Source organism: Camellia sinensis, chromosome 9 (genome assembly GCF_055761805.1).
Source record: "Camellia sinensis isolate YWXY chromosome 9, ASM5576180v1, whole genome shotgun sequence".
Classification (NCBI taxonomy): Eukaryota; Viridiplantae; Streptophyta; class Magnoliopsida; order Ericales; family Theaceae; genus Camellia; species Camellia sinensis.
This window is the reverse complement of record NC_138969.1, coordinates 33261152-33288034: the sequence shown is the minus strand read 5'-3', so window position 1 is coordinate 33288034 and position 26883 is coordinate 33261152. Positions and strand designations below refer to the sequence as shown.

General features: G+C 35.9%; 1 protein-coding gene across 6 annotated transcripts in view; it reads left to right on the top strand.

Annotated features, from left to right (window-relative positions):
• LOC114306480 (putative LRR receptor-like serine/threonine-protein kinase At1g07650) overlaps positions 1-26655 on the top strand; it is a 31650-nt gene extending 4995 nt beyond the window's left edge. The window contains exons 15-26 of one of the 6 annotated variants that reach the window (XR_014339530.1): positions 24-59; positions 210-241; positions 406-863; positions 937-1135; positions 1524-1661; positions 2511-2629; positions 2765-2975; positions 3090-3321; positions 4392-4542; positions 4973-5401; positions 12850-13133; positions 13218-13949. Coding sequence is in view for 1 of the 6 variants with exons in the window: in XM_082886504.1 (XP_082742630.1) it covers positions 24-59; positions 210-241; positions 406-863; positions 937-1135; positions 1524-1661; positions 2511-2629; positions 2765-2975; positions 3090-3321; positions 4392-4542; positions 4973-5350 (1954 nt within the window). In the remaining 5 variants the exon portion in view is untranslated. Of the gene's footprint in view, positions 1-23; positions 60-209; positions 242-405; positions 864-936; positions 1136-1523; positions 1662-2510; positions 2630-2764; positions 2976-3089; positions 3322-4391; positions 4543-4972; positions 5512-12849; positions 13134-13217; positions 13950-24367; positions 24840-25034 lie in introns of those variants that run through there. The other 5 variants (XR_014339533.1, XR_014339531.1, XR_014339532.1 and 2 more) reach the window with 5 other exon arrangements.
• Positions 26656-26883: the final 228 nt, after the last annotated feature.

Here is a 26883-nt window from a genome sequence, read left to right as displayed (position 1 = left end):
ATTTATTATTTTTATCAAATCAGAAACTTGTTCAGAAGCGTCTCCAGTGGGAAGCACTTGTAAGCTTCTAACTCGTATTTGAAAACTTGCAGTTTGCATTTCAGTGTTCTACTGAATTATGCTGGTATCCTATTCCCCCCACCCCTCCTCTTCTTCTCTCATTTCTTCTGTATTTAATTACTATTTTTCTCTCTACGGGATTAATCCAGGGACTTTGGTTGCTTGAATTCTTGTCCAACAAGTGAGTATGTATTTCTCACAATGAAAACTCACGGTTATAGCTCAGATTTATTTATTTTTCTTCAATCCACCCTTGTTATCAAGGGAAAACATGTGCACACAGTTTTTCCCTTTTTTTTAATTTGTTTTTACCTTTCATATGATCACATATGATGCTTTTTTCAGACGATTTGTATTCATTACATATAAATTGTGGTGGAGGAAAAGCCATCATCAAAAACACTATATACGAAGCAGATGAATACCAAGGAGGCCCAGCAAATTTTGTGCAGGCAGGGCCAAGTTCTATTTGGGGATTTAGTAACACTGGACACTTCTGGGACGCCAGTAGAAATGCAAGCTACTATGTAGCCAAAAATGTATCTGTTCTCACAATGAACTACTCTCAATTGTACACAAGAGATCTCACAAAGAACTACTCTCAAATGTTCACCAGAGCTATCACAATGGACTACTCTCAGTTGTACACAGGAGCTCGCGTCTCTCCTCTGTCTCTTACTTATTATGGGCGTTGCTTAGCAAATGGGAGCTATACAGTGACCCTTCATTTTGCTGAGATTATTTTCAGAGACAATCGATCCTTTCAGAGTCTTGGAAGACGAATATTTGATGTTTATATTCAGGTAGTTAATATCAATTTAATTGCACCTTTTAGAATGCAACAGAAACATATCTGGTTTAATTGGTTTCTTACAGGATGAACTGGTTTGGAAGGATTTTGATATTGCTACTGTTGCACAAGGGGTTGACAAGGCCGTACTTCTAAAATTTAACAACATAGTTGTGAAGAACAAGACTATAGAAATTCGCTTTTATTGGGCAGGCAAAGGGACAACAGCTGTTCCTACAAGTGGAATTTATGGTCCTCTTATATCAGCTATTTCTGTAGAATCTAGTAAGTTATGTTCTGTTTAGGCTTTTCTCGTTTCTTCCTGAATGGTGAAGCACCATCCTCTCTCTCTCTCTCTCTCTCTCTCTCTCTCTCTCAGGCTTGTGTTTGAGGTTCTTTCTGTTGAATTCTGCCCTATACTTGCAGATGATTGAATCAATGATATTGTAAAGTTATTCTGCTTGAGATCTGAAAATTATAGATTAAGAAGAAGCATAATTTACAGATTGAGAATTCTTCTCTTACTAGTTAATTTGTCTGCAAGTTGTCAAATAATTTCTTACTGTAGGAATTTTAAATATTTGATATTTGGTTTGTTGAGGCTATGGACAAAAGGTGTAGACTGTAGTATGCAATCTTTTGATCTATGCTTTACAGATTTTTCTTTGTGTAGATTTCAAGCGTTCTGATCAGAAAAGGAAGATATTCATCGTAGTTGGAGCTTTAGCTTTTGCAATATGCCTTGTATTCATGATTCTCTTTATCCTTTGGTGGAAATGCTTTCCAAGAAGTATTACTTCCAGGGAACAAGGTGGCTTATTTTTACGCCATGTTTTATTATTTATTTATTTATTTATTTTAAATTCCAAAAATGAACTTTTAAATATTTAGGCTATTGTAGGACTATAGAATGTAGGAACAATATATACAGATTGACGTTGTGTGTTTGTTAGGAGATTTGGGAAGGGATTTGGAAAAGGAAAGAGAAAGAGGAAAGGTGTATGAAATTAAGTGAAATATAAGTATATTTATTCACGTTTCACCTACCTTTTCTTTTTCCCTTTTCAATTCCTTTCCAAATTCCCCAACCAACACGGCGTGAGGCTTTTTGGTTGTTTATGAACAATGTCAATAGGCATCCAAATTACCAACAATATGAATTTTATGTTCTTATTCCGAATAGTATGGAGGGATACACGCTATCAATATTGTCATATTAATCCTGTTTTAGGTTGTTTGATAAGTGATAATTGAAACAACATATATCTAAATGACACCAATTACAGAATGAGAATTTTGACTCCTTTATATTTTCCTTTTGTTTTTGTTATATTTAAGTTTCCTTTATAAGCATCACTTAGTAGTTGAAAGTAATTGTTTGAGTAGAGATTGCTAACTATCTATAGGGCAACGAAACAAAATTTTGAACCTTATAAAATGTTGGAATTGTTTGTAGCTGTGAAAGCTTGAAACTTATCTTTTTGGTTGTTCCAACTTTTCTGCAACCAAACTGCGTCAGTTTTTTGCACTGTAATTTCTTGATCTTTTTATTTCAAATGTCACATTTTTAGAATGGGCACCTAAATACTTGGCCAAAAAGCAAAGTCGGTGCTTTGATGATAAGATGATGCAGTTAAATATCTCACTTGTTCTTCTGCAGCTCTAAGAGGATTAGAATCAAAAACTGGTTTATATGCCTTTCGACAAATTAAAGCTGCTACTAACAACTTTGATGACAACAAGAAGATTGGGGAAGGTGGTTTTGGATCTGTTTATAAGGTATATCGCAATCAATTGTAGTTGTTACCTTGTCATAGTCATGTTAGTTTTTTGTTTATGCTATGTATGACATGGAGATGTCAATCCCATGTCGAGGGAGGGTTACTAAAAACAGACGATGTTATTTCCATGCAGGGTGTACTATTAGATGGCACTGTAATTGCAGTTAAGCAACTTTCTTCAAAATCAAAGCAAGGAAATCGTGAATTTGTTAATGAGATTGGCACGATCTTGGGTTTACAGCATCCAAATTTAGTAAGATTGTACGGATGTTGTATTGAAGGGAATCAACTACTCCTGGTATATGAATACATGGAAAATAATAGCCTTGCCCGAGCTTTGTTTGGTAATTTACTTACGGCTTCTAGTAATAACTATTATTAAGTTGGGTCTTCTTTTTCTTTTCTGATCTGTTTTTTCCCCTTCTTGGTTTGATATTTCTTTTTAATTACAAGTCCAGGGGAGTGCCAATTGAAATTGGATTGGCCTACCAGGCTAAGTATTTGTATTGGCATTGCAAGAGGTTTGACATTCCTGCATGAGGAATCAAGACTGAAAATAGTTCATAGGGACATCAAGGCTACCAACGTACTACTTGATGGAAATCTTAACCCTAAGATCTCTGACTTTGGTTTGGCTAAGCTTACTGAAGATGAGAATACCCACATTAGCACCAGGATTGCTGGAACTATGTAAGCTTCCAAATTTTCTCCTTCATTAATGCAGATTGACACTGTCCCATGCTTTCAGAAGTAATTATATCTAAAGATTCCAACTTAGAACTAGCTATAAATCCATTATTACATTTCCTTTCAGCCATAAATCACTACCATATAATAATGTACCACTTCAATGTAGCTTATTTGAGCTACTTATAGCCTTTTTAATTTGAGAATTTGTGCCAAAATGTTTATTGTAACTTCTACTTATAGTTTATGAGGTAGAAATAACTTAAATAAGCTGAAAATTTTGATTATTTGAAGGCTGAGATAAAGGTGCTTTTAACTTTAGTTTTTAATTTTTAGCTTTTAGCTTGAGTGAAGTTGCACCAAACATGCACGTAGCGTTGACTAAAATTACAAAGGTTGAATTGGTTCCCTGAAAGTGTTCAACAGGACGGCCACGTTTTTATTATGCACCTCTGCATCTAGCATTGGGTGGACGTCATGCAATAATTGTCCTAGCTCTACCCTATCTTTTGTTTTATTTCTTCTGGAACAATCATAAACACTTTTTTGATTATGGATCTACTACCAGAAATTCAATGCGTAATCTCCCATTAAATGTTTATTTTGTTTACATAATACATGTACACAATGGAAATGGAATCGGATTATAGAATTAGAAAGTTAGATGAGAGCAATGTGGCCCATCATACAGAAGCCCACACCAAAACTCAACCAGGCAAACCACTTTGATTTTTGCTTGGCTACAAGCCCATGCAAAGTGACTTCGTTTTAGCTATATGGTGATTTTCGCTTCTAGTAATTATAATGTTATGGTTTAGCTATTATACATTTCACTTTTCAATAACTTTTCATCACTACAATGCCTTGCATTGTTAAAAATCTATCTTAATGTTCTTAAGTCAACGAACTAATGAAGTTTTGATCACCTTGCAAATTGTATGAATGCTTGTAAATTGCCAAACAAAGTCATTCACTGTTAGAATTTACCACTTAAAGCTATTGGTTAATGTTGCAACTGTACTAAAAAGCTGATATTTTAAATTATAATTAACAAAATTATGTTTCTTGTGCAGAGGGTATATGGCACCGGAATATGCGTTATGGGGTATTTTAACCCACAAAGCAGATGTTTACAGTTTTGGGGTTGTTGCATTAGAAATTGTCACCGGAAAGAACAATATGAAATATCATCCTTCTGAGAATTATGTTGGTCTGCTTGATTGGGTAAGTGTTTGGTTCTTTAAGGCTTTTGATTAGGTACACATTTTTATAAAAAAAAATCTTGTTTTGGGACCTATCCGTTTGGCTTTATTGGCCAGCCATGACAAGTTAACACAAACTACCTGAATTGGTTGTGTCAAGGAGGATTTGCACTGATTGCCAATTATTGTTTACTAGGATTAAATTTTTTCGGTCATGAATTTGTCTTTATTTAAATGGCAGTGAATTACTCCTATTTAGGATAAATAATATTCCAATAACCTTGGTATCTTTTCTTTTGTTGTTTTGGGATTTATAAGTTCGAGAGGTTCCATCCCAATTGCGACCGCAGTTATTTCTTGATGGGAACTTGATTCCAATTAGTTCTTGCAAGTAAGGGTTATTTTACTGGCTTGTCACTTTTCATATGATCTCTTTCTTCTTCTAATTTCAGGCATTTGTTTTACAACAAAAAGGATGTTTAATGGAGTTGGTGGATCCAAAGTTGGGTTCTAATTTTGACAATGAAGAGGCAATAAGAATGATCAAGGTAGGATTATTATGCACTAATCCATCACCGGCACTTAGGCCTGCCATGTCTGCAGTAGTAAGAATGCTTGAAGGTCATGATTGCATTCAAGGATCAATCATGGATCCAAGTAATTACGGTGATGAATTCAGATTCGAAGCCCTCAGAGATAAGTATGATGCTATGCAACTCCAAAGTTCAAGTAATGATCAGACCCTTGTTGATTCATTGAGCACAACACGAAATGGCTCATCCTCTACGTATGCCCATGATCTTTATCCAATAAATCTGGATTCTCTATAACACAGCCTGCACGAGGATGCATCTTGGCGGCTCTATGATATGTTCTGTAAGGTATTTCATGATTGCCTTCTTTGTTACTCCATTTTCGTACTTTCAGTATGCATTGACTTTTGTTTTCAGATGTATAAGAAGTTCTTTCAATTCAAATTACTATTCAAATATGCCGCCTTCATGTTCTACCTAGTCTCTCCTATTTGGCCCAAAAGGTTTTTTTTTTTTTTTTGCTTTTTTTTTTTTGGGTTTTTAAGGCAAGTTCAAAAATTTGCTAATAATGTGAACTGTCATGACATAAAAACCTAATTTGCAATTGTAATGTACTGTTTAGGACATGTACAAACAGTGCCAAGGATAAGCCTTGTTTATTAAAAACTCTTGCCCAGTGTAAAAAAAAACATAAATAAATATAATTCAACTACATACACTTTTTATATCATATTTCAATATAAATTAATACAAATAAATTAAAGAAAAATTTACTTATAAATCTCATCTTGAAGAAAGGTAATTCGTTTAGTCCTAAGAATTTTTTTGGAAACCGATTAGTCCCATTCATTTTGGAAAAGTAGATTTAATATATTATTTAGAAATTAGGTTTAGGTTATACGGGATTGCGGATGCTGTTGCGCGGGATGCGCAGCAGCATCTGTTGTGCTCGCGAAATGGGCCCATTTCGAGGTCTTTTTTGATAATCTGAACCGTTCACATTTTAGAATACATCAAGTGGAACATACCTACAAAAAATCAAATTAATCGGATATCATTTACCCATTTTTCCACTCACATTTCTATCTACAAAAATAAATAATAATTGTGATTTAAAGTATTAAAATGAATACAAATGTGAGTGGATGAACAGGTAAACGATATTGTAGACGTCCCCGAACGCCCTAGGAGGAACGAGCTCCCGTTCCGTTCGTATTGGGGTTCACTACAGTTCAGAACTCTCAAATTGTCACGGTTCTAAATCTGAACCAAAGAGTCCAAATCCGGCAAATCGTTTTGAGAAAACAGATTTTGAAAGAAGTACCAAACATGGACTGCTTTGCCAGATACAGAGTCGCCACCTAAATATTTTATTTTGGAAAATTTAGGAAACCCTGACTCGTTGCCTAAGGCCACGTGTCCGTCATCACCAAAGTTGCCTCGGCTCGGGAACTTGGGTACGATTGGGGAAGGTCACTTAGTGAGCACCCCCGCTCGCCCGATCAAAGATCGGCCTCTACTAACCATGATATCAAATTTTGAAAACGTTTGTGTGTTCTTATTCCGGTTATTAGCCTAGATTACTATGTGATGCGCACAGCGTACAAGTATAGACTGGATCGCCTGAATTGGAACAAAACATTTCATGTTTGTTTGTTTTGAAAATGGTTTGATGGTGCTACCCGCAAGTAGGCTAAGACGTGGATTTACCACCATCGGGTGGGCTTAGAAAACATGTTTTTGCCACTATCTAGTGGGCTTAAAACACACATTTGATGAATTGTTCCAATCCAAATAACCCAACCTTCACCCACAGGCATTCAGGCAGATATATCACATAAGCAATTAGCCTCACGGTAAGCATGCTATCATGGCAGTCACTCACACGCATGCAAGGATGCTAAAGCATAAAACTTATCGAGTACTCCAAGCCAAAACAAAAGCTAATTAGAAATCCATGCATGATCCTAATTATACTGAAATGCCTAATGCAACACATGCAAGAATGCAACTATAGCAGACTCGGCTATTCTAAACATGACATATGAAATGCTACAGCTAACATATATTCAACTTGGAATTGAAGATACAATGCAGTTAGTATGATGCGCCGAGCCCGGTGCATACAAAACAGATGAATGAATGCAAACATGCTATCATACTATATGCTAATTGGAACATGCCCTAATCTAACCATCATAAGCAGGTAAATAAAAGGGAGAAAGACGTGGGGTTAAAAGACATGCATCACACACGCGCACACTTATTACAATTATGCCCTCGCACAGAGGGTCCGAAAGAATAATACAGTCCCAAATAATACAGTCCGAATAAATAATACAGTCCGAAGATGTACAAAAATCCTAATTAATTACCAAATTAACTAAGAAAACAATAAATTGGCATGCAAGCCAAGGACTGCCTTGACTCCGCCCCGGATGATGAATGATGCATGCTCGAGTTGCCTTGCGCGGAAATCCACGACGATGCCCCGATTAACCTCTGTTTGCAATTTATTCTTGGAATGCGTGCCAAGCTCTGGAAGGCTGCTGATTCTTGATTTGCTGCAACAGAGAGCAAGAAAGGGGCATGGCAATGTATTTTCACAAATGTATGCATGTCTCGATCCTCGTGCCACCAATCACGCATCTCGATGGATGATGGCCGAGGAGTCAAATTGTGCAACTCAATATAGAATGAATGCACATGAAAAACACAACAAGACCTAACTCCATCATGGGCAATCCAGAGTGTCGGTGACAGAGAATTGAGACACGTTCCGTCACTCGAAGTACGAAACGTCTCTCGTTTCTCGTGCTCGGGCTAACTCCTATCCCAAGCACGATGTAATATGCATTACATGCATGAATGCAACTAATATACAACCTAGCATGCACAATGCTATGAGATGGCATACACAATGCACGATGTAACAAGGCATACGCAATGCTCTAACATACAACCTAGCATACGCAATGCTATAAAATGAAATGGCACACTCAATGCACAATGGACTTACACCAACATGAGTGGACCTCAGCCACACTCACATCAGTAGCCATGAGATGAAAAATGAGACACTCGAAATGCGTGCACACATGCACGCAAACCGAGAACCGATCCTAAGGCACAAATGCCACTCTATCAAAGCATGGTAAGGCATGGAACACAATATGAAAACAAGCAAATTTCAGTACCGAAATGTGATGCAAAACAGCCCCGAATCATGGCGATGTGGCACCCGATGCATGAGACGAACCCCGAAACTCAAAACTAGGCATGCGCAATGGCCTATAGCTATACAAAACATGCACTATTTGATCATGAGGCATGAAGACAGATTCAAGGAAGTCCCAAGAAAAGCATGTTTACAGTTTTAAGCAAGGCCAAACAATGAACACAAATGGGGCTAAGCTAGCATGCAAAAATGGCCCCGAAAGAGAGGTAATGAAGCAAGTGGCAGCTTCTGGCCCTGAATGGCTAAGAGCCCTTCAACAAAGTTGAAAAGGGGCTCAAAATGAAGCACTTTACAGTTTACAACCGAGCCCAAAACAGTGCATAAGCAAGCCTAAAATATTATGCAAAATAAGGCCTAAAAAGAGGCTTAAACACAAAGTGTAAAAAGGAAGCCTCAAACAGTAAAAGACCCTTGATCAAACATGAATAGGGGGTCAAAATAAGGCCATTTACAGTTCGGACCAGAGTCCAAAAATGCAAAAACAAGGGGCTAACAAATCATGCGAAAATAAGGCCAAAAGAGGGATATAAAGGCAAGTGGCAAATGGAAGCCTCAAACAGTGATGAGCCCTTCAACAATGTTGAATAAGGGCTCAAAATAATTCACTTTTCAGTTTATGACAGAGCTCAAAACAGTTTACACGTAGGCCAAAAATACTACACAAGAAATAGGCATACAAGAGAGGTAAAGAAGCAAGTGCCAAAAGGAAGCCTCAAACAGTGAGAGGCCCTCAAACAAACATGAAAAATAGCTCAAAAAAATGCTATTTTCAGTTAGGGTCGGAGCCCAAATATGCAAGCATGTATGGCTTAGAAAGGATACAAAAATAAGCTTAAAAGAGAAGAAATGTTGCTCACCCTTGAAGACCAAACTTTAGCAACCTTTTGGCTTGAGAAAAGGTGCCTCCAAAGCTCTGAGAAGGCCCTCCAAGCTGCTGGAATGGAGTGGTGGTGTGGTGTTAGGTGGTGGTGTAGAAATGAGTGTAGGACTTGAGAGGTTTGAAGCTTGGAAGTGTAGAGGGAGAGAGATACAATGTGGGAGCTCAAAGGCAAATTTTTTCCAACCCTTAAACCAGAGCTGGGAGGCTGGTTTTATAGGAAAAAGAGGGGGAGAAAAGGGGGGAAAATGGGGGGGAAATGAATTCAAGTTTCCCTCCAAAAAGTTGGCCCCCCGGACACAAAATCTGGGGGGAAAACAGATGCATATTTAAAATGTACCTGCAGCAAGGAGCAAGGCCGGCTGGTTATTGAGGTTGCAGGTGGCCGGCCGGCTCTCCCCATGGCCGGCCGGCCAAGGGTCAAAAGGCTCAATGAGAATTAATGGTCGGCCATACCAAAAAAGGAGCCTCTCATGTGTGCACAACACAACCATGTAGTCCAAAAACTAGAGAAAGTGAACCAGGAGAGAGAAAAGGCCACTTTTAGGAGGGGTTCAAAAGGGTCAGAAAGAATTACTGGCCGGCCATGTGATATTGGTGGCCTCCTAGGTGTGTACAACACAAATATGTGGTTTAGGGTGAGAAAAAGTGGCCTTAGGGTGGTCAACATTGGCTTGCAAGTGAGAAAAAACGGGCGACGGAGGGCGATGGAGGAATAAAATTGGTTGTCAGAACAATTGCTTGCCTCCCACCCTTCTACAACCTTCCTAACAATGAAACAGAGGTCCTTGCCAAAAATGAACTCAAACCGATGCAAAATGGAGGTTCGGGGGCCGAAACGCGCAGCCCGAGGCCCCGAAAACTGACTATTAGGCACCGGAAGTGATGTTCGACCACGAAGTTGGTTTTTCGAGCCACAGTGTCCCTCAAAAGGGAGCAAATAAGATGCATGCCAAAAACCGGAGTAAACGGAGGTGGTTAAGCGGTCCCGAACCGAGGCACACGGCCAACGGCTCCGAAAAATCGGAAACCGGGCTCCAAACGGAAAAAAAAATGGCCTACGACCATGAAACGTAGCCTACGGCCACTAAGAGATGATCTACGAGACCTCTCCCTCCCTTCGGGAAGAGAAAACAGAGAAAACGGAGCCTGGTTCACAAACTGAGGCAAGACACGAAAGAGCTCGGAAGTCCGAAGGCAAGGCTCGCAGCCGAGACTCTGAAACTTCTGAACGAGTACAATATGCACCATCACCGAGCGCTCAATCGGTGACGTCTGAGTCTTAAGGTCGGTCAAAAATGGGGTGTCTACAGATATATGATTAACTTAATTTTTTGCAAGTATGTTTTACTTGATATATTTTAAAATGTGAACGGTTCAGATTATCAAAATGGGCCCCGAAATGGACCCATTTCGCCACACAGCACATGCTATGCGTAGGGTGCACAGCAACCTCCCCAAATTCTGGTTATACCCTCATTTCTATTATATTTTCTTCTTCTTCTTCTTCTTCTTCTTCTTTTTGGCTACAAAGTTAAGATACACAACTTATGGGAATCAAATTTTGGATAAATTTTTATATGGAAATCTTTTTTTTTTTAATTTAGAATGACTTGAAATGTGAGACTTTTTAAACATTCCAAAAGAAATACAAAATAACTTGAAATATAAGATTTTTCAAACATTTCAAAAAAATGTGAGATTCTTCAAACATTTCAAAAAGAGTACAAACGTATAATTTCAAACTGTAACACTCCAATGTAACACATTAAAAAAATTCCTTAGTATATTTTTTTCAAACGTAATACTCTAATGTAACACATAAAAAAAGTCATTAGTGTAACATTCTAATGTAATATAGAAAAAAACTTCTTAGTGTACTTTTCCTAAACATAACACTCTAATGTAACATTCCCAAAAAAAAAAAAAGATGTGAGATTCTTCAAATTATTCCAAAAGGAGTACAAAAATTCCTTAGTAAAGCTTTGGACAAATATATAATTTCAAACTGTGAGTTTTACGTTTGAGAATAGTACACTAAAGAATTTTTTAGTATTTTTGTGTGTATTACATTGGAGTGTTACATTTGAAATTTAGAAAAAGAACACTAAGATATTTTTTATGTGTTACATTAGAGTGTTATATTGATTGGAGTGATATGTTTAAGAAAAGTACACTAAGAAATTTTTTTTGTGTGTTACATTGGAGTGTTACATTTGGGAAAAGTATACTAAAGAGTTTGTTTTTTACTATTATATTGTTATATTTGAAAAAAGTACACTGAGAATTTTTTAGTGTGTTATATTGGAGTGTTACGTTATTGGAGTATTACATTCTTATTCGTAATGTGAGATTTGTTCCAGGAAGAGGAAAATTCAAAACCTCTATTGTGCGAATTGCCCAAATAAATAATTTCACATTTGGAGAAATCCACTTTCATCCCTCAAAAATAAAATCTAAACGTATAAGTGACTATCTTTTCATATAATTTAATGAAACTTTGAGTTTATAAAAAAATGACTAAACAGTTCACAATATCACATTTTTAAACTTATTGATATTTCATCCTAAAAAAATTTTAAAAATAAAAAAAAAAACTTTTACCCATATTATCGAAATAGGCCAAAGTATATACGCTACACACCAATTTAATTAAAGAATGTGTACATAATCTTTCCCATACAAACAATTCCTTTTCTTTCCTTTTTAACTTATCATTTACCCAATCATTGTTTTTCTTTCTAAGACCATCTCCAACGCTGAACCAAACTTGGCATCAGATTTAAATTTTGGTGAAAAAATCACTTTTTGGTGCTCCAACCGTTTCACCAAATTGATATCAAAATGAGATTTCAACAAAAAAATCATCAAACTGAGAACAATGTACAGATTTTACCAAATTACTGTGCCTGATCGTTGGAAGAGCTGAACCGGTCAACCGGTTCATCAATTCTGCGATGGGTTTGAACTGCGACGGGTTTGAACTATTTGAGCTAGTTGGTTTGAACTGGTTTACTGTGCGCGTGTTGGAGTTGAACCGGTCAACCAGCCAGTTGGCCGGCCGGTTCCGGTCAACCGGTCTGATCAATTCTGCGACAGGTTTGGACTGGTTGATTTGAACTGGTTTGAACAGGTTTGGTTTGAACAGATTTATTTTGAGATAGGTTATTTTGTGGACTTGGAATAATGTGAAGGGGGATATAAATTTAAATTCCCTTAAAAATATAATTGAAATTGTTATCTCATATACATATTTCAGAACTAGCCGTTCCAATAATTTACCATTGGATGGACAGAGTATTTTGAAAATTTACCGTTGATGATGTGTTCTATAAAATATATCTGTTTCGTATATCAAGCTGACAAAGTATTTTATTTTCAGAATAGCATTATATTGTATGCTGTGAATATTGTTTCTTCTGTGTCATTTAGAAATTTTTTTCCCTTGAAACTTTAATTTATATTATCTGATTAAATTATCTGATTCTGAGGTTGAATGTATATCATTCTAATAATTTTCAGTAACTTAGATATTGTATATACTCTATTTTTTCCAAACTATGGAAGATTTTGAAATGTTTGAGGAATCACAAATGTTGGAGCACAACAGTGATATTAATTTTATGTCGGAAACTTCACGAGAGTAAAACACGGAGAACAGTGATAATCATTTTATTTCAGAAACTTCTCGTGGTAAAGCGTTCACAATTATAGAAGATGAAACTTTATGTAGATCTTGGTTAGCAGTCTCTCAAGATCCCATTACTGGTAATAGTCGGACTATGGCTATATTTTGGGAACGGGTACTTGTTTATTTTAATTCACAATTGAGCAGTGAATCAAATCGAAACCGTATTTCTTTGTCTCACCGTTGGTCTGGCATCCAAAAGGCAATTAATAAATTCTGTGGTTTTCTTGAACAAATTCAATTGAGGCAACAAAGTGGAACAATTGAGCCAGACATGGTAAAATTTATTTGTGTTATTAAATATCAAATTTCTTTTCTAAATGTATACTTGTTATTAAAATTTTTGTAATTTTTTTTGTAGTTCGCTGAAGCGAAGCGGATGTATCATGCAATACAGAAAAAACACTTCACATTTGATACATGTTGGGATATTTTGCGCCGAAGTTGTAAGTGGGATGAATTTCGAACACAATCCAAAAGAAGCACGCAACATGCTTATCCATGTTCGAATCCACCAACTAGAGAATCTGATGCATTTCAATCCAACCAGAATAATGCAGTGCACAAATAACCATCTAATACATCAACACGACGAATTGGTACTAAGGCAGCGAAAGAGAAGTTGAAGAATCAAACAACGTACGATAGTAGATTTGATGAAATGGCTGCCAACCAATCCAAAATTGTTGAAGTGTTATAAACTATCTCCGCTAGAACTATTGAGGGAGATGAGCAAAAGGCGATCGACCGTGAGTAGAAAGCTGCAAAGCGTAGAAGAAGGGCCGAAGATAGGGAGGAACAACTAAAACTCCTATCTATGATGAATGAAAGAAAATAACGAAATGAAGATCATAAAATAATGTCAATGGACATGACAATTTTAAATCCTATGCAAAGGGCGTACTACGAAAATCTTCAACGACAGATTTTATTTCGAACAACTAATAGATTGCCTTGAAAGGTTCTATATTACTAGGTTTCATCTATTGGTTTCGTCTATTGGAAAAGGAAACGGAAAAACTGTGTAAAATTATGTGAAATGTCTCACTTGCCTTTTCCATTTCTCTAAAATTAGAAATTAATTAATTTGTTCTAGGTTTTTGTTTCTTGAGATGGTTGAGTTCTATTCTCTGCTACTACTTTGGATACCATATTGATTGGTAAAAACAAAAAAGCGTAATTCATAACTATTAATCATGACTGAAATTCTTAGAATTCATATGTCAGATAAGGGGCTCATATTTTTATTTTTCTTCTAGAATTCCCTACAACTATCTCAATGGGTTTTGTTCTTCTGTTAAGTAATCAAGTCCAAGGGCTATATCTTGGTATTCTTATAGAAGATTACATTCTCACATACAAGGCTGCAAATCTCATGTCTCATTCTATCCTTGCATTGCAACCAAATGTAGGGATGTCAAATTGTTGTTTGTTTGATTTTTACATGTTTTCTTATGCTAGTGTTCTTGATGCTAGTGTGATGCATATCTTCTTGATGCTAGGGCAACACTGATTTTTACATTCTCACCTGAATTAGATGATGCATATCTTCTTGATGCTAGTGTTCTCATCAACCTCAGTTTTAACTTTTATATATGCCTTTCTCGATTCTGTTTCATAAACAGTGTTGAAAAGAAAGAAAAATATAAAAGTAGGTTTTAGAATTTCACCCTTCATTCAATCTGCTTCTTATCTTGATCTCAATGAATCTTCTCTGTCTGCTTCTCAAATAAGAATATGTTGTACATGTATATACAGTGTTACAAATAAATACTTACATATAAATACATCATTTCTTCTTTTCTTTGGTTACCATTACACCTTTCAAAAATTTTCATAAAAATTGAAGTAATCAGAAACATTAATAAAATATTAAAGATTATGGCATCAGTGAAGCTCGAAAAGATGGTGCACATGTATTACCAAGGCAATGTAAGTAAAAAACTAATAGAGAATTTTATATCAGATAATATGACAAAACCATTACATTTATAAAAGAAATTGACCCAACAAAAGGTTGTTAAAATAATAAAATACAAAACAATGCAAATACATAATGTCACACAGATCAACAATCATTATCTGGTGGTGGTGGAGGAGGGAAGTAGTGATGGTATATGTCATTTACGCGATGGTCAATCCTATCTATGCGATTGTTTGCTACGTCATGACGTCTTTCAATGTCCAAACGGAACTCACCAAATTGTTCAATTAATGAGTTCTGCGCAGTGGCAAATGTATCAAACTGAGTACCCAACGAATTGACCTGGTTAGCCATTTGATGTTCCCATTAAACGCGTTGATTATAACGTTGTTCTTCCATGGCCAAAAACTCAGTCCAATATTGAGGTTGTTCAGTTGATGGCATCACATTGGCAGGAGGATCTTCTGGAGCATCATTGGTGAGACTTCATCTTCTGAATCTTCTGCAGCATTAACACTTCCCATTAAATTGGAGGCTGCACCAGCACGGGTCACTGTATACTGATTAATGGGTGAACGGATTTTGATCTCCATTTCATTTACAAGGTGAACCCTAAAATGTTTGAAAATTTTTGTCAAGAGTGCCCCAAACTGTAATGACCGGCCTGTAAATTGAGCTTGATTTGCAAACATCATTTCTTTCATAATTATGTAACACAAATCTAACTTATGGCCAACTTCAAAACAGTATAACAAATAGGCATTAAAATATGGGACCGCATCATGATGCCCTTTTTTCGGAGTGACATTTTCTACAATCCACCGGTGGAGAATCCGAAGATAAGGTTTTAAATGTCTTGCTTGTAGACTAGTTCCAATAAATATGTTCTGATATATAGTAGTATATACATCAGTAGCAATACCAACAATATTAACTAACTCAGCCTCACTCTGAATATGGATATTTTCATCACCTACCTCAACTCCAATAATGCTTGCCAACGTAGGAACATCAAACTGTATACCATTTCCTTTCACATATGACAAAAGAGTAAAATTTCCATCTTCTTCCTGAGTACCTCTTAGGTGAACATAAAAAAGAGATACTAGCTGTGGATATACCTTTTGGGGTAAATTAATTAAATTTAGCCATCCCATTGCTTCAAGTTTACTAACTAATAGTGCATTATATTGAGGTGGCAGATTTACCCTCCTCCCTGTTACAATAGGTCGGCTAGAGAAGTTTGGAAAGGCTAGTTCATGACTTTGACTGAGAAAATCATCAGTAGGATATGACTGATTTTGAGGCTACTGTTCTTCGCGTCGTGGAGGGTTGGAACTTTCACCAACTTGTGGTCTCACTCTTTTAGTTCTAGGCATGATGTCAATATCTGTTGAATTTTAATGAAAATGTGTTACTTATGAAAGCTGAATTACAGTTGGCTTGTTGTAGTTCTGGTGTTATGCTGAATATAAATATGCAGTGTTTTTGCTATTATACAGTAATTAACATAAACACTGCATTTTAAAATGTTTAATGAAAACATGAACTTAGAATTCAAATGTAGGGATGTATTTTTAATAAAGCATGCACACTGAAAGTTGAACAACATACTGAATGTAGTATAAAGCATGCAGACTAAAATTCAGTACATATTAAAATGAATGTAGTTCATGTTTTAATAAAACATGCACCCTAAAAATTCAGTACTCTAGTTCATGTTTTAATAAACTACATTCATTTTAAAAACATGAAAGTAACATCAAGTAAAAATCATGTTCTTGTGTTCTGTATGCCAAAGTTGAACAAATATGTGGCATGCACACTGAAAGGCAAAAAAAAAAATAATAATAATAATAATAATAATAATAATTGAAAAGGCCGGTTGACCCGTGCGAAGCAGCTTACTCTTTTGTTGCTGCCTTGTTGTTCTGTTTTGATGCTGCCTTGTTGTTCCTGCTGATGTTGCCTTCTTGTTCTGTTTTGATGCTGCCTTGTTGTTCCTGCTGATGTTGGCTTTGTTGATTCAGATGGTTTGCCTTGCTGATTATGTGGATTCACACTTACAATATAGTGAATATGCAAAGTTTGAGAATATAATTTGGTTAAGCCGAATTTGAAGGTGATGGTGGAGGGGATACAGTGAATGCAGATTATAGAGGTAATCTGTGGGTAGAGGTCTTCAGTGAAAACATGTGAATTTGGTGATGGCAATCTTGAGCTGATATAAAGGGTAAATTATTGAGGTAGGTGGTCGAGGGAATTAATACTCAACTAAATTTACAGAATAATTTTAATGACTAAATGAATACTCAACTAAATTGGTATGTAAAATGAGGCATGTAGGTGGAATGAATTCAATGAATGGTAGGTGGTGTGTAAAATGAATAGTAGGTGGTTGAAATGTATGCCACATCTGTAGTATGCCATGAATGTAGGTTGAATGCATTTCAACGGAGGCAATAATTGAATGGCAACATTAACATCAGTAAATGAATGAATGGCACAAATAATGCATGGCACAAATAATGCACGGCACAAATAATGCACAAATAATGCATGGCACAAATAAGAGGTTACAAATTAATGAATGACACAAATAATGCATAAATTTGTATACACATCAATAAATTTGTATATGCACAAATAATGCATGGCATCAATAAATGAATGACACAAATAATGCATACTAATAAATTCGTATACTGATTAAAATAATGTGGAACATCAATAAATATGAATTGTGAAGAAATTTATGTGGTATTATCATTTGTAACTGATTAAGACATGTTCATATAAATATGTAGAAAATATCATTTGTGGTATTATCATTACTAAATTGAACACAGAATACTGAATTGCATAAATTTAAGACATTATTATTAAATTATCATTTCAGACATCATTATTAAATATGCATAAATGGAAGTGGCATTATCATTTGTGGCACATCAATACTCAATTGAACACAGAATTTAAGACATTATTATTAAATTTATGTGGTATTGTCATTTGTAACCTCTTAAGACATGATTATTATCATTTGTAATTCTCATAAATGGAACAGAGAACAATTCTGAATATTAAAGATTGGATCATCACAATAGCACATCTAATCACATAACTTCTGAACTACTTGGTTAATATAGTGCGTTATAATGAAGATTACACATAAGACAACCTTCCATTCCAAAACTATAAACAAAATTACATGTTTGATGTGGTGAATCTAGTTTTCACCATGAAGATGCCACATATGTTCTATTAAATCATTACGGAGGGCATGATATGCATTCTTATCTCTAATACCTAAATGACGGGACAAAAATGATTGGAAGTCATTGGTAGGAGTAGAGGAAAGTTGCACTGGTGTGTTGGTTGATGAAATTTCATAATCAAAATCAAAGTGCTCCTCCCTCTCATCTTCGACAAACATATTATGTAATATAATGCAACTCTTCATTATATTGGCAAGCATTTTCAGATCCCAAAAACGTACAGCACCACCTATAATTGCGAATCGAGTGTGACAACCCTCACCACTGATTAGTGCTTGTAACGCCCTCAAAATAATACATAAAACCCATTATTTTAGACATGCAATGATATAAGAGAAATCAACACCTTTCTATTCATCAGAGTAGTTCTTACAACAATATTAGATGCTAACAACAAAAGGTAAATGCCCTACGGGCTTACGGCTTTCCAAGTCAAGACTTGGTTACAAAACGAAGAGTACTAACTCTATACAAAATAAGCCCTTGGCTTGATATACATGTAATACAAACAAAATAATCAAAAAGAGTCTTCAACTCCCATAACCATCCAAGCTATGTCCTTGGAGGTGGCATGCTACCTGTACCTGAAAATAATGTCCTATATAGGGTGAGCCAACGCCCAGAAGAGATATACTAAACACAATATGAGCAGTAACTAAGACATTGGCAATTGATAAATGTTTGACTCACATAAACCAAAATATATACCACTTTCATTACATGACCACAGTGTACATATCTCATTTCATTTTTCCATTTCTTATCAAATTCACAATTCACAACAACGGCTCAGAACCTGGCCAACAATTTACATGAGGTAATGACTCATATTAAACATTTCCCGTTTCACAATAGATAAGCATATAAGCCATATCAACATTTCAACAGATAAGCATATGAGCTGTATCCACACTTCAACAGATAAGTATATAAGCTATATCAACACTTCCATAGATAAGCATATGAGCTATATCAACACATTAACTGATAAGCATATGAGCTGTATCAATGGAGTCCATCCCCTATCTCCTCCCAAACAACATCCGGTTTAGAGGTCCATCCCCTATCTTCCCCTAAACCGTGGAGTACATCCCCTGTCTCCTCCCATACAACACATCGTATATATACATAGGTCATATACAATCAATCAATACATAAATTCAATGTATTCTATCAACCGTCATACTCTATGACATATTCAATTGATTAGTTTTCGTTTACCTGATCATCGTGCATTGTCTACAACAATCAAGACTACCCTCTACCGGTAGCCCAAAGCAATTATTTCTAAACAGATAATAAAAGCATCAACAGATAAAATATCCATATTTCCAAAAGAGCGATTAATAAATCCAACTTCACTAATCCACCTCATAATGAGCCAATTTCATCATATTCAACTCAATTCCATATTTTCTCAACAAATGTCATTAATTACACTAATGACCCAAATATACCCAAACATAGCATAATTCCCCTTATTCTCAATATTGACTCCAAGAGTCCAAATATTACCAACAACATCAACATACTCATTTTGAAACCCAAATACATGTTTATGGTCCAAAATTATCAAAACCCTCTTTTCAAAAATATACATTTGAAACCCTAGTTTCCAAAACTCAAAACCATTTATACAAAAACTCAATATCTAGGTCAAAACCCATAAGAGTGAGTAGGAATCCCTACCTCAAATTCGGAGCCCAAGGGAAGGAGATGAAGAAAACCAAAATGCTCCAAATTCCACGATCCACGGATCAAAACGAAGCTCTCGACGATCAACACAACTTTTACAAAGGCCAAAGGAAAGGGAAGCACTCTAACTAGATCAAACCCTAGAGAGAAGGGAGTTTCTAGAGAGAGAGGCTCTCAAAATTGGTTTTGGGAAAGTAAGAGAGAGAGAGTGAATGTAAAAAGTGATTCAAAAATGCCTAACTGCCTTCTGATATATGACATTCCCGCTCGAGCGGAGAACACAACGCTCGAGCGTCAAGAACAAAAAATTAGGTCTGCTCGAGCGCAAGAAGGTCCGCTCGAGCGCCAAGACACAAGAATAAAGTACATCCGCTCAAGCGCGAAAACCAGTCCGTTCGAGCGTAGATTTTCCCCTCCCAGAACTTACACCAAAAATGTATTACCCGCTCGAACGCCAATAAGCCCACTCGAGCGCAGGAAACCCGCTCGAGCCTAGAAATCACACCTGCAGAAGTTTTGCAGAGCGCGAAAAAACTGAAAGTGTGCAATCTCCGTTCGAGCGCTAGATGACCCGCTCGAGCGGAACGACCAAAAACCTGGCAACAAGATTTAAGACTAAGGTTCAACCCAACTGCTCGAAACATGCCCAACACATCCTAAAACTCAAACACAAGGAATTAAAGGATGACAACAAGGTATACAACCACCAACTCTACGGAACCAAAGTCCGGAATACAACAAATACGGAAAGGGAAAACCGGGATCGCTATAGTGCTAATCCATGATTAAGCATGTTAATTGACTGACTAACTGAATTACTAAATTGATTGATTGATTGTGCTAGTTTGAATGCAATTCTATCTGTTGACTGTTAAATTATATGTTCATGTTTTATGCTTTAAATTACAAATTGAAGGCCTTATCGACGGCCGAATCTGAAATTAATTGATGTTATGTGCTAATTAGATTTTATGGGATTTTATGGTATAATTACTTGAATTTGGATTTGGTATGATTTAATTAGATTAAAATAAGTTAAATTACACAAGTTGCCTTATTTACCATATTGCCATGTTAGTGGACCATTTAGGCAATACATGTTGAGCCTTATTACATGCAAACACAACATTTCTTTAGCCCATTCTTGTGATCATAGCCGACTAGAGAGAGAGAGAGATAGGAGAGAGCTTGTTTCCATCTCAAATTGGCTTAGAGACTTGGAGAATTGGTAGAAGATTTGCAAAATTGAGCTTCTAGGCTTGGAATTGGAGACCTAAGGTAGAGAATTCAACCTCTCTTTGATGTATTTGTGTGTTGTCTTGCATGATCCACGAGAAATTAGAGATTCTAGCTAAGAGTTGGTTCACAATATTGAATTGTAGCATATATCATGCATGCATGTCTACATTGTTGCATTTTGAGGTTGATTACATGGAATTTGGTACATGCATGTTCATATTATTGTTATAGTCCATGTTTTCATCTTGTTTTTGGAAGTTGAGGCTCATTTGAGCAAGTAATTGAAGCTTTGAATTGGTTTAAACTCATGCATGTCATGTTTAAGTTATGTCCATGAAAATTGGTTTGGAATTGGATTTAATTGAACTACCTTTGGGCTTTGATTTCTCAAATTGATCTTTGAAACATGTTATATTATGAGTTTTGAAGTGTTTTTCAGAAAATTAGCCCAAAAGGATAGAATTTGGTACATTGAAATTTGTTTTTGAGCTTGAGGTTCAAATCTGGAAATTCCAGATTTTGGACTCACGCTCGAGTGGAGTGACTGGCGCTCGAGCGTAAAATCCGTGCATCCAGTACTTTACACTATTTTACAGTCCACTCGAGCGGGGTATTGGACGCTCGAGCGAGGACTTGTGTCACACGCTTGAGCGGGTATCGAGCGCCCAATCGAGCGTGATTTTCACACATCCAGTACTTTTGGCATGTTTTACAGTCCGCTCGAGCGGGGTAACTTGCGCTCAAGCGGAGTATTTTGTTTGCCTGTATGCTCGAGCGGGACCTCTGTTTTCTGAAAATTCTGAAAATGTTTTTAAAGTGCATCTTTGTATCCTCATTCCATCCTAGGCATTCCTAGGCCTAGTTTAAGGCATCTTAATGAGGATATTGATGTAGAACCACACCGAGTCAAGATAGGGATTAAGTTATTATTTTTCCCAACTGTGTAGCTTAGTGTGTTTTCACTCTGTAACTGTGTAGGGTTGGCATCCGAGGACGCGTACTAGCTTACCTGTAGCCCAGAACTTTGTGAGTAACAATGTTGTAAAGATATGTTCAAAGATGAATATTTTCTAAATATTTAACTGAACTGCTTTCTGAATTGATACTGTTAACTGAATGAATGTATGTCATCTATTCTGAACTGTATTGTGGCATCCATAGCAATCACTGTTACTGCGACTGTTACAGAGATCTCTGTCAGTTCCTATCTTGGAACTTCTGTTTACTGTTATGATGGCCATCATTGACTGTTCGGTCTTTCAAGACCTACTGTTTGCTGTACTGTTCTGCTATTGGATGTACCACATATGACTGTTATGACTGAATGACTGATATACTGAATCAATCGACTGTTTTCTATACTGGAAGGACATTCATTCTTAACCTCTTTACGCATTATGTTATTCACTGGGCTTTAGCTCACTGCTCATATATATATGTAGGTGTACAGGCACCGGACCGTTGCTAGAAGCGTCAGGGTAAACTCCAATTTTGTTAAGCCAACCACCATGCCTCACAGCGAGGTTCCAAGTCCTTCAAGCCAGGGATTTTGGGGTGTTTTAGTTTTCCCCCTTTTTGTATCTGTTTTGTAGTTACTGTATAGACTGAATGATGTTGTACTGTACTGTTCGAATAGGGATTAAGTCCCTGTCCTGAATGATTTTATATATTGTGCATACTATTTTGGTACTGATTGTATATATATATACGAAAAGTCTTTTTGCATACAGACTGTCACAGCTCATTGGACATCTTTTAATTACTATTTTGACTTCCGCCAGCCCCTGTACTCTGTATTACTGTATTACTGTTAAGCAAGCCTTCGGTAATCTCGGATTACTGGCCGGTTACAGTGCTAAACCCATAGGGGCGGGTTTGGGTCGTGACATCGAGATTGAAGGACTCCAAATGCCCGCTCTACATCTTTCCTGGCAGACTCTTGCATCATTGCAAAATGTTGTCTCTTTGCTCCTTGGGGAGAAGAAATTGTTTGAACCAGTGTTGCCCATTGAGGGTATATACCATCAGTAAGGTAATAACCCATATCGTAACTATGTCCATTAATAGTGTAATGGATAGGGGGAGCTTTACCTTGCGTAAGATCAGAAAATAAAGGCGATCGGTCCAACACATTCAAGTCATTGTGTGAGCCAGGCATTCCAAAAAAAGCATGCCAAATCCATAAGTCATAAGAAGCTACTACTTCAAGAATAATGGTTGGCTTTTTTTGATGGCCTACGTATTGACCTTGCCATGCTTTTGGACAATTTTTCTACTCCCAATGCATGCAATCTAAACTTCCCAACATACCCGGAAACTCTCGAACCTCCCCAATAACAAGTAATCTAGCAATGTCAGTTGGTGTCGGAGATCTCAAATATTCTACTCCAAAGATTTCAATCACTGAATTACAAAATTATTACAAACTTTGAATTGCAGTGTTTTTCCCAAAACGTATGTAATCATCAACTGCATCTGCTGCGACACCATATGACAAAATTCTCATCGCTAAAGTCATTTTTTGTAGGAGAGATAATCCAACTACATGAGTTGCATCTTGTTTTTGAACAAAATATGAATTGTGTGCTGGATTGCATTCAAAATTCGCAGATACAAAGGACGACACATTCGAAAACGTCTCCGAAATATTGTAAATAAATACACTGGATTTACAGCAAAATAATCTGCAAACAATCTGTCATGACCCTGCCTTCTATCTCTACGTATATACTTATGGCCTACAACAGAACCACCTATTTTCTTTGAACTATCACTTGACTTAATAATCTGAAGCATACAACTATTATTCTGCTCATAAGCCCCTAAAAGTGTGACCATACATTCATCATCAGACTCATCATCAGAGGAGGAGGAAGAAGACGAGGATGAAAATGAAGTCAATATCGTAGATTTGAAGGTATTCATTATGCTCTGTTTTGTTTAAGCTATGATCGTATCAGTTGTGTGGAGTTGTCTAGCATATGAATAATGTGTTTATATGAGATTTTAGAAGCAAATCATTGTTAGAGGTAAACCAAAACGACATATATGTAATGGAGGGAAAAAGAAATAGGAAAAGAATTAGGAACAGAAATGGAGGAAAACCAAAAAAAAATACAAAAAAATTAATTTTCTTACCGGTCGACCAACCGGTCACCCCTTCCCCAGTTCACATAGATCAGTTCACATAGGTGGGTTCAAACAGTTCAAAAAGGTAAAAATATATATATATATATATATATATATATTTACCCTTACCGGTCGACCCACGGGTTTTGATGGACCGTTGGAGCAACTGATATCAAATTGAGAAAATGAGCCATTTTTTACTCAAATTTGATGAAAAAAATGCTGAACCATTGGAGATGCTCTAAGTTGCCAAACATTAATCCGAAAGTGTGATGGTGATGTGGTTGGTGGGAGCGAAAAGCAGCGGACTAATGCGGACTAATGGAGGAGATTAGTGACGTGTCGCATGACTTTCCTCGGAAGGCGACAAGATTAGGGTTTTCAAATGTTGTGATGCTTTGTCGGCGGATTTAAAGGTCCGATTACTAGTCCTATATGAGAGAGAAAAGTTAGGATAGAGAAGGAAAAATTGATAAGAAATGTCAAAATTTTCGAGGAAAATATCTAAATTTTATATCATTTCTATAATTTGCTATGGAAGATAATATGCATTTATAAAAAAGTTTTCAAAAAATTAAAAAAATTATTTTTCATATTTTTTTATTTTTACTGTATTTTTCTAATATTTTAAGTTTTTTTTTATAAAAAAAAAAATTAGATACACAAGTATAATATTTGGGGCAAAACACCAATAAATCCCAAATTTTAATTTGTTAAACCATTTGGTCCTACCTTTTATTTTGTAGACTGATAAGTGCTACTTGAATGTCAATTACGTATATACCCATTTATTTAACACGTAATTTTTTTTTATGGAAGGCAAATGTAAGTTTTTACTGATGTTGTAATGACAAAATTACCCAAAAAGCTTACTATAGGTTTTTTTATGATTTCCCTCATTTCCGAACATCAGCAATGTCAACTACATCATCAACATTAACTACATCATCAACATCAGCAAACATCAACTACATCATCAACATCATCACCATCAGCAACATCAACTACATCATCAACATCATTAAACATCATATAAAATCAACAACATCATCAAAACATCATCAACATCAACAACATCAACTACAACATCAAACATCAACTACATCGTGAACATCATCAAAATCTTCCAACATCAACTGCATCATCAACATCATCAAACATTAGCAACATCATCAAACATCAACTACATCATGAACATCATCAAATATCATCTAACATCAATTACATCAACAACATCATCAAACATCATCAAAAAATCATCAACATCAACTACATCATCAAACATCATGAAACATCAGGCAAGCAAAAGAGGTGACCACAAAGAGTAACAATTGGATCTTGGGCTAAGTCAAAGCATATATTGCATTTGAAATTACCAGCACCATTGTTGATACCATTGCTTAAGTTATGTGGCATGTGTGTTGTGGACGATGCTATGATGCGAACAATGAATAATTCCTCCACCACCACCATCTCTCAAAACCCTAACAGACTTCAACACACTCGCGAACTCATCTCTCTGCAAATGTGAAGCCGCAATGAATCTAAGCATCTTTGATCTCAATGTTTTGAGAGCTAGGGTTTTGTCTTGCCACTTCACGATCCTCAGCCCCTTCTCGCACAGATCTAAAGCTTTGTTCATCAATTTCAACCCTCCGTTCACACCACAAACCTCATTCTTCAACAGCACAATTTTTCCAAACCGTTCTCGATCACGCGATGTTCAAACCTAGTAGGGGTTTTCGCTCTTCGCTGTCTATTACAACCCCAATATCGATCCTAGAGGTGAGATCTGTGGCTTTCTCGAAGCAAGTGTTGGCGAGATTGAAATTTCGAAGATCGTGCCAGATGAGGCCGGTTTTGTAGAAGAACGAAGCGAACTTGAATGCCAGTGACGGAGCTGCCATCAATGGAGAGATTGGGAGACCTGCAAAATGAAATCAAAAGGGGTAAAAATGTAAACTCCGTATACAATATATCAAAAATATATATCATGTCAAAAATAAAAAGGACTAAATGGTTTAAAGAAAAACACTCAGGACTAATTAGAGCAACATTTATCAAAATAGGATTTATGAGTAATTTTTCCTAATATTTGTGATTTTTTTAAAAAAAATCACTAAATATCAAAATATAGAAAAATACGAAAATTTAGTACATTTTTGTGTTCTTTTGTATTTTGATTTTTTAAAATATTTTTATACAAATATTTTATTTTTGATACATTTAAGTGAGGTCCATATAAAAATGTAAAAAAATTACTTAAAATTTTAAAAGTATTCATTAAATTTGCATCCCGTTTAATTTAAAAGGACTATTATAATAGCTAATATAATGTTATGATTTATGAGTTAATTTAAAACCTAGTCCTTTTAGCTATTATAAATTTTAAAAATATTAACTCATAAATTCCATTTGAAAAAATGTTAGTCCATTTAGTCCTACATGTTTTTTTTATAAACCAATTAGTCCTTTTTATTTATAGTATGTATTATTGATTTGATTTAGTAATATTAGAGTTTACTTGTTTGCCCTTATTTTATATTTGATTTTGATAGTTTTTTGGGATTTGGGTGTATGTATGGTTTAACATTTTCATTTTTTTTAAAATTTCGTAGAGTGATTGTGGGGATTGTTGATGTTACCTACTTAGTGTTAGTCTAAAATGATTACATAAATTTTAATTGATAAAAAATAGTGGGCTTCATATCCACAAAGCGTATTAACCTACTAAAAAGTGTAATACTTCAATATAACATTCA